Here is a 9,306-nt window from a genome sequence, read left to right on the forward strand (position 1 = left end):
AAGATTCAACAAAACGCCCTGGGATCCCATTCTAGACGACTTCTGCTTCAATTACTCCCCCACCCTCTCCAGCAGCCTTCAGCAAGGAGGCAGATGTGATTTCAAAGCCTGCAGAGGCTCTGATAACCAGATGTCCTGGCAAAATGCATCATGGACTTGAAATGGCCTCTTAGGTTCCTGTTTTCAACCAAAAAAATGGAAACGTATCTTTATAGAGCACAATGTCTAAGATCAGCAGTACTTACCTCAAAAGCTTGGAAGGTGAGCCCCACGTGAAATCCCTCCGAAACCGTAATCCTCCAAACACATTCCTTGGAAGGTCTGTAGTCATCCGGGTAGTTTGGAGATTGAATCTGACCGGCATCTTTGTTAATGTCTCCCCCACAGGTAGCTTTAGAAAAAGAGCCAGGAGGAAAGGGGGGTCCCTGGTCAGACCCTTACTAAGGAAGTACACCACTAGGTGGCTCCACTTGCCAACATTTTCATTTCCATTCAACCAAGACTGTGCCTCCAGAAAGGCATGATCTCATGTGTTTGCAACTCTGAATATTTCTCATATAAAGAAAATAACTGTATAGAGCAGTGGTTCTCTACCTTTGCTGTGCATCAAAATCACCTGGGAGATTTTTCAAACTATGGGAGCCAGGGCCACATCCCAAGAAGTTCTGATCAATTGTGCCTGGGTGATCACCGGGGGTTTGAGATTCCCCAGTGATTCCGATGCAGAGGGTGGAGGTCTCTGGTACAGAGTGATGTGTACACACGCACACACACGCTATTTCCTTTATAAAAACAAAGCTTTGGCCTCTCCAAAATTACAATTTAAGTCCCTAAGGGGCCTTAATAACTATTTAGTGTTTTCCTTTGGGTGGAGGGCGGGCACAGGGGTAACTAGCCAGAGAAACCCAATATATGGAACAAACAGAAGCAGAATTGCCCTGGTGGCAGCTGCCTAGAGCCCAGACCTATTGGTTCCCTCAACTCAACCACCATGATGGCCTCAGAGGCCCTTCCAAGAAATGTAGCTGGAAATTCCTTGACATTGTCCAAAGCCCTCTTTTCACAAATGTAACTCGGAGCGGTTTGGATTCTTTGCTCAGACTCACACAGCTATTCAGAGGCTGCTTTCATTTCCAAAGTGTTCCATAACCCCCAACACAACACCATCCCCGCTGGGTGGTGACAGGTAGATGGCGCCTGTCCTGAAGGGAGCCCAGCTAGCCTCTCAGCTTCCATAAGGTGGGAGAAGGGGACGGTGCTGCCCCACCCTCAGGGCTCGGGCAGCTGCCACATGTGCAAGGGTGGGAAGGGACACCGGCTGCATGTGAAGGACTGAGGCACATCAGGAACCACGCCGGCGGCTCCCCTCGTCATGAACAAACCTTCATACACCGCGAAGAAGCCCTTGCCCAGGATGTTGCTGCTGCTTCGGAATTCCACCCAGAGCCGGCTGTCTGTGGAGATGAGCGGCTCCGGGACTTTGTCGCCACAAAACCTACCTGGGAAGCGGAAAAGAACGGTCAGGCTGCTGGCAGACAGGACGGAGGGACTCAGTGCAGGCAGAGAGAGAGCAGTGTTGCTTCAAATGCGGTTCAAGGTGAGCAGTCCTCGCTGGGCAACTCATCCTGTAGCACATACAGGATTAAAAGCTGGGATGGAAACAGTCACAGGCCTGTATGCCTCCTTCAGGAGAGTCTCAGACGCCAATCAATCAAATACCCTGAGTGTGGCCCAGGCACCCCCTCCCCTACCAGTGGGTCTTGTTGAGGTGCTGAGGGGGATGAGGACGTCCCAGCAAGGCCAGTGGTGGGATGGTGGTCTGAGCGAGTGATGAGTGTCCTCCCTGGTATTTCTATTACATATACACCCTTCTATTTGGGGGGCATGCCTTATGCCTTCCTTGTCTCGGGGAAGGGTTGCCAGAGGACACATATGACAAAATCAGTTCTTGGCTTTTGAATTCCACAAGTCTGGCCACAATACCAAAGATGTGGGAAAATACACAGTGAATGAGAGCACATTTCCCCTGCCTTGTAGTCTTAGAAAGATTCCTAGGATGGAGGAGCAATCCTCTCCTAGAGGGAGAGAGGATTGGAGAGGGCACCATGGAACCTCTGAAAGGACCCTGTGCCCTGGGTGGAGAAGGTTGATAGAGACCCCAAGGAGGTTTAAGGAGCTGGGAGAAGCAGAGAGCTGTGCCCCCAGGGCAGTCCCTGGCACAGCCTGGAGGGGCAACAAGACCCTGGATTCCCCATGTCCCATCTGGGGTCAGAACAGGAGTGTCTGTGTGTTTTCGTAAGACATTAGGCCAGGAGACTGGCATGCAGAGTTCTTCAGGGAAAGCAGGACACGATGGCAGCAACAGGACTCCTGGGAGGGGATGGAAACGACTTTCCCATAGCCCAGAGGGCCTGGGGAGCCATAGCACGTCTCCCATAGAAGGTCTTCTAGGGAGATGTAGACTTGGTACCAATCTGAACTGACCTAGGGCTGAGCCAAGGAGGAAGCACCACAGCCACTTAGGTGGACAGAGGACTGGAGACAAGAGGGGGATGAGGACATCCCAGCAATGCCAGTTGGGATGGCAATGTGCCAGACACCATGCCCTGGCACAAAGTGTGCCCCCCACTGGCACCCTGCGGGAAAAAACACAAATGACTGTAATTAGCTTCCCACTACCTGATGGAAAGGGGCTCATAATTGCTACTGAACTTGTGGTAGTGAACATACAAATAAATGTGTATTTCTTAAACACGTGAGTACATTGTATGAAATTTGGACCCTTTACGGAGGAAAAGGGGGAAGGCCAGGCCTTCCCAGGGCATGGTCATCCTTGGCCATATAATTTCCAATGCCACATAAGGATGGCAGCCGGGGCAAGAACGGGGGTGGGGTGGGAGATGGACTGAGTCATACTCCATCAGCTCACAACACAGACCAGCCAAGGTCTCTCGGAACGGAAAGCGTCCGTGGCTCCACCAAGCGCTGACTGTGTGAGTCACTCAAGAATCCATTCAACACGGGGGTTGGGGGAGTGACGGTTAATGGGTATGGGCTTTCTCTGGGGGATGACGAAGACGCTCTCAGACTGTGGTGGCTGTACAGCTCTGTGAGCACACTGAAACCACTGACTTACATGCGCTAATGATGAGATGTATTATGGTGCATGAATTTTATCTCCAAAAAATGTTTTCAAGTCCATTTGACAGATGTTTAGTGGGTATCCTCTTACGGCCAGCACTGTGTTAGCCACTGGATCGACCGCTTGAAGCTGTAACGCTGCTCCCCTGCTCTGCCCTTCTGAGAACTGGGACGGGGGGATGAGACTGGGGGAGTCATAAATGCCACTACAGACACTTCCTAGGGGCCAACTGTGGTCGACATTCTTTGGGGAGACACAGGGGTAGAGGTTGCTAATCTTCCATTTCCTTCTGATTCTGGCTGCCTGTAGCCTTTCGGATTTGGGGAGCTTAATATTAAGGGAGATGAGCTAAAACTGCTGTTGAGAATTGGGCAAGGAAAAATCCATCAGAAGTCTATACACTTCCAATAACGGTTCCTCGGGCATGGCCAATTAGTATCAATTAGTTCTTGGAAAACAGCATGTAAGCCTGGGGAAGTATTGCTCACGAGTGAGAAGATGGAGCCGCTGAACAGCAGTGAGGCAATGCCGGTTCACAAAAGGAACTCTCTTAGCCAAACCGAGTTTCAAGTCCAAATTTCTCCTTTTAAAACCCCAGCTGTCACAGCCGCTGGGGAAGTTTTCAAAAGAGAGAGGGACTTCCACCACCTTGCTGCCTAAGAAACCACGCACCCCAGGGCCACAGGACCACCCACCTCTGCTCCGTACCCCGGAAGAGACAGGAATTACCGGCTCAGGTGTGTTTTACTGCCTTGGCAGAGCTAGACTTGGTAGAATAAATGACAAATTATGTCTAAGCAACGTCTCCCCAGATCACCTTGTAATTCTTAAGTAGAACCGTCTACATTGTCCCTGGACTGATGTCTCCAGATTCTCACCTTCACTGTAATGGTTCTGACAAAAGCTCCCTTTGGAATTGAACCAGACTATGCCAGACACTGTCCTACATACTTTACATGGATTTTCTATTTGCCTCCCTACTACCTTCTGAAATAGGTGCTATTATTAATCTCATTTCTGAAAAAACTGAGCTTTGGAGAATCTGAGCTGAGTTACACTCAGTGTGAGTTACACTCAGGATTGTAAGTGGCAGCAGGATTTGAACCTTGGCAGCCTGAGATCTTGACCTTCATCATCAGTCTCACGCTCTTCATCATCATCACCATCACCGCCACCACCATCCAAAGGAACTCCTCTGTTTGAGGTGCAGTTCTGAACACTGCACCTTTTTTGGATCAGCAGACATCAAATCTGCTGTCTGGAATATAATCACTATTCCCATTTCCCCAATTTGGAAACAGACACATAGGAATGAAGATCAAAGACTCAAAACCATAAAGCAAACTTGTGTCAATACCAGGCTGGCCAGTTTGATTCATGCCATCGGTTCTGCTCACTTGGGGGGCCGCCCCTGCCCAGAGAGCCCTTAGTAGAGGAGCCACGCGACACTGATTGGCCAGCCTGGCCTTTCTGAACTTCCCTCCCCACTTCAGGGAAGGCGGAAGAAAAGCTTTTGTGTGCGTTGTGGTGGGACAGAATGCCCGAGGACCGTTCTGCCTACAAGAGTGCATTGTTAGAGTAATTCCTCTAGCAGAAATAAGGGAGGGGAATCCAATTAACAGGCCAGTGTTTCAGATTACTGGATGCGTTCTGTATGCAGCCACCTTCCTCCCCTCTTTAGGGGCAATCTCCTCAGTGACCCCCGAAACTGAAAAAAACAATCTGCTCTCTTTAAGCAGCCATGAAATGTTCTCAATCTACTTACATTTCCCTTTAATCACTATGTGAAAAGCTGGGCCCCAAACACCCTTCTCCCAAGGAGACTAGCAGGCTGGAGAGAAAATGGACTAGAGAGAAGGTGTCAGATTCCTAAACTGAAATCCGGTTCCTGCCTTTGGAGGAGGAGTTTAATAAGGATATCAAGAAGAGGAAATGCAGATGAGGACACTACAAGTGGACTCCATGGGGAGTCATAAAGGGTTCATTCATAAAAAGTTATGCGTCCGTTATGCCTGGATTTTCACACACTGCCCTGGGAAAATATGCGATGCACAGTTTTTCAGAGCAAGATGCATACTTTCACAATCCACCCTAATCCGCTCTCTCTCCTGCCAAAGGGGCATTGACCTGCCTCCTCCCGGCAGATTTCATGGCACCGACCCCTCCCAGGGACCAGCTCGGCCCACACAATGCACTTGTTCCAAACACAAAAGTTCACTAACAACTGCATTTGGAAACATCAGAGCAGGCCAAATAGTTGGCAAAGGAGAACTCCTGCAATTGAAGAATGACGGTTACAGGCGCTGGGCCATGCCTTGGCTACAGCACACTCGGTGCGCGCGCACGCACACACACTCTCTCTCTCACATCCACACACTCTCACATACATATACACACACTCACTGCAAAAGTGTGTAAAATATAAGCAAAACAAAAAAAAACCCAAACAAAAAACCATCATTGATAATGACGAACAGCAAAAGCTCCATCTAATCAATGAACGTGTAATCAGAGTTCCCAGGATCTGTAGTGAGAAAATTCTTGTTTCACGTTCAAGGAACAGCTGGAAATCCCTCTGCCTGTGCCCATTTTCAGGAGCGTGCCTTGGCCCTCTCCATGGAACTTTAGGAACAGAGAACTTCCCCCTCCTGAGCTTTTTAAAGTCTATCACATTCCCTGGTGGGTATAGGGTTGCCAGATTTAGCAAACAAAAATACAGGAAGCCCAGTTAAATTTGAATTTCAGATAAACAACGAATCATGGCAGTCCTATGGGGAGCCCCTTCTAGATTCCGCAGTCCCCTTGCCCCATCAGCTGGACACCTAAGTTCTGACCTGATCTCAGCCACCAGCAGGCTGTGTGGCCTTAACGAGTTGGTTTGCACTTGGAGAGTGTGGTTTTCTCATGAAGGTATGTGATTAAGTGACTCTAAGGTCCCCGAGATTCCATGTTATCATGAAACTCCTCCCAAACAGTTTCTTTTATTAATTATAAAATAATATCTGAATGCATTCTTGTAAAAGAGCCAAATAATCCAGAAGTATACAAACCAAACCATGAGGTTGCCCCCCACCCTGTGCTTCCTTTCTCAGAGTGCAAGGGCGCTCATCAAAACTTCTTTACAAATTCCTATCTATTTGTACCTTTAGGAATTTAAACTCATGGCCCTCTGGACTCAGTGGGCTTGTGTGCCTTTCCCAGTGGTAGCTGATCTGGCTGAGACCCTTTGTCCATACAGAAGCTTAGTACCTGCCAGGCCCCGCTGGGTCCAGCCAGACCCTCTGTCCCTGTCTCTTCCGATCTACCCCAGAATCTGAAACGAAGCTGGGCTCAGTCTGGCAGTGAAACTCCCCACCTTAGCTCTCTCCCTTCTCTCCGGCCTCCATCTTTGGTCAGTTGTCCTAATAGCAGCTCACACTCAGGCCGGTCATTCGAAGCATAGCAAGTATGGCTTTTCTGCCTACGTGAAGACATGCCAGGGACAAAGTCTGCACTGCGAACTTATGCTGGTCCAACTCAGAAGCCCACCCCAAATAGCACTCTAAAAATAAGGACAACCCACTCTCAGCGGACACCCTCCCAGCTGGCCCCTTGCGACTCTGCTTCTCATTCTGGCTCCACCATGGTGGACATTTCTGGGCCAAACGAGTCCCCATGTCCGTCGTCCTAACACTGATGCCACTGGTCCTCTACATGACGGTAATCTTCCCTGGTCACCCTGAGAGATCTGTCTCTGGTGACCAACCCTGAGTGAACTGACTTTTCTCTTTATGCCACCTGCCTACCTTCTCTCACTCCAAGGTCCACCTGCCTTTTCACGGATGAGTTCAAGCACTGTTCATCTCCCCAAAAGAATACATGCTCATCATAGAGAAATTAGAAAATATAGCTAAACCAAGAACAACAACAACAGAATAAATTTTAAAAAATACTCCATCATCCTGAAATAACCACTGTGTGTTATTTATTTATATGTCTTGTTTTACTTAATATTTATATTGTAGACCGCAAAATGGTTTCTTCCAGTCAAATCCAGCCTGCACAATGTTTTCAGTAATTTTGTTTTGGGTAATTTGAGTCGGGGTATTTACTGATCAGTTTGCCACACTCCCTGTCACTTCTTACTTTATTATACCAGCCCCATCTCACTCATTTACACCTTATACCCGAAGGCATCTGGTTTTGCAACGCCTGCATCGATATACAAGTGTATTTTTGTTAAAACGGAATCCTACATGTTGCATATCCTATTTTGCAACACCTTTTGTGTAGCAGTGTACAATGAACACCTTTCTGTATCAATAAATAGCCCCCTCCAACTTTATTTTTAATGGCTGGATAGTTTTTCATTGAAAAGATGTATTATAATTTATTCATCTAACCCCTACTGTTGAATATTTAAATTGTTTTCAATGTGTCCTGCTTCACTGAACATCCCTGTAGCGAGAGCTTTGCACACTTCCTTAATTAGTTCCCTAGGATAAATTCTAAGAAGTGGAACGGCTGGGCCAAAGAGTATTCGCAGTTTTAAAAGCTTTTAACATGTGCGGCCAAATGGAGTGTTCAGAGTTTTACAATGACACCGACCCGTGAGAGCTTCCTGTCACTGGCGGGATGGACCCTTCCAGATATTAACAGCATCGCAGACAGCATCTGAGCACTCCTCTCTTAAGGCTTTCTGAAGTCAACTCACCCAACAGGGGGGCTTTTCTCCAATAACCATCCCGGACCTCCACGTAGTCGTACCAGCACAGGCGGCTTTTAAACAAATCCATGGATGTGAAGTTTAAGACGATCTGCAAAGAGTTACCGTAAAGTGAGTTTTGGCAGCCAAGCCTGAGGAGTTTTGAAGATACGTCTGGCATAGCGGTGTTCTCACGTTACCCTTTAGCATACACAGCTCTCAGACCACAGTAGGAGTGTCCTCTCGAAAGCACATTCACAGGAAACCTCATGACATTCAATAATAAACCTTAAACAGGATGGGGAATAAACAGAGGAGATGGGTTCTTTGGTTCTGTCTGGGGAATAACTTGGGCTTTTGAAGTCACTTGGTGGTTTATAGAAAGCAAGATGCATTAAAAAGACTGGTCGGGATGCGCTGAGACTGGGGATTTGGAAGGAGGTAAGAGGTCAATGGAGTTTAGAGATACGAAAAGATCTTAAAACATCATCAATCATTCCAAAGGGTTTGGGGTGAACCCGAGTGCATCTGAGCACCTCTGTGATCAGTGTTCCCCTGGCCATGACCTCACTCTTCTGAGGTGTGGTGTGTCTAATAGCCTTCCTACAGTTAGTCCGTTCATTCATTTATTCATTCATTCCACCATTGTTAGTTGACCTACTGTGTGACAGTCTGTGTTGGCCAGTCAAGACAGAAAGATCAGTAAGACAGAGTACTTGCCTTTAAGGAGCTCAGAGAATGAGGGAAGGGCAGATGTGCCAAGCCAATTAGGACACTAAGGAATAAATGCTGAGAAGAAAGGGATGGACAGAAAGGCATTCTGGAGCCCCAAGGAAGGAGAACTAGATTCTGCCCAGGAAAATCTGGAGAAGGCTTCTCGGAGGAGGTGGCATTTAACCTAAGGAGAATAGGGGTCCAGGGGCCAGAGAAGGAGGGCCAGACAGAATTTTTGATGCAAGGGACTGACACGAGCAGAGCAAGGAGATGTCTGGGGAGCCGCGCCGTGTATCCAGCAGGGTCATCGTGCGCGTGTCTGGGACGAGGGGGCAGAAGAGGTGAGGAGGAGTGAAGGCTGGGGAGGGGGGTTCCGAGGGACTGGGAAGGAAGGTTTCCAGTCCCTCTGGACACACTTGAGGCCATTCAGTGGTGCCCCTGCCCACAAGCAGCGGAGGGGGAGGGGGGGCCCTACAGACTTGCACCCCTTCCAACTCAGACGGCCCAGACCGAGGTCAGGTTTGCCCTCTCCCTTCACCCCCTTCAAGCCCCGCCATGCAACGTGCCCGGGATTGTCTGGCTGCAGCTCCCAAGTGGGCTCCCTGCCCGTCCTCGGCGTGCAAGGTGCGTGTACCTTGCCCGCCATCTCTCAGCCCTTTCGCTCTCCAGAGTCCCCTGAAGCACCCTGCCCCAGCTCCTGCACCTCTGACCCTATCTACGGCTTTTCCCACTGGGTGGGGGGGGGGCGGGGGCCCCTCCCTTCCGG

General features: G+C 49.0%; 1 protein-coding gene across 1 annotated transcript in view; it reads right to left on the minus strand.

Moving 5' to 3' along the window:
- Nucleotides 1-9,306, minus strand: part of TLL2 (tolloid like 2) — a 128,215-nt gene that overhangs the window by 20,718 nt on the left and 98,191 nt on the right. Inside the window, exons 10-12 of the mRNA XM_024734994.1 lie at nt 7,836-7,938; nt 1,383-1,499; nt 246-391 (exon numbers count right to left, since the gene is read on the minus strand). Coding sequence (XP_024590762.1) covers nt 246-391; nt 1,383-1,499; nt 7,836-7,938 — 366 coding nt within the window. The remainder of the gene's footprint in view (nt 1-245; nt 392-1,382; nt 1,500-7,835; nt 7,939-9,306) is intronic.

The sequence above is a fragment of the Neophocaena asiaeorientalis genome, unplaced genomic scaffold, assembly GCF_003031525.2.
Source record: "Neophocaena asiaeorientalis asiaeorientalis breed wild unplaced genomic scaffold, Neophocaena_asiaeorientalis_V1.1 scaffold240, whole genome shotgun sequence".
NCBI classification, from domain to species: Eukaryota; Metazoa; Chordata; class Mammalia; order Artiodactyla; family Phocoenidae; genus Neophocaena; species Neophocaena asiaeorientalis.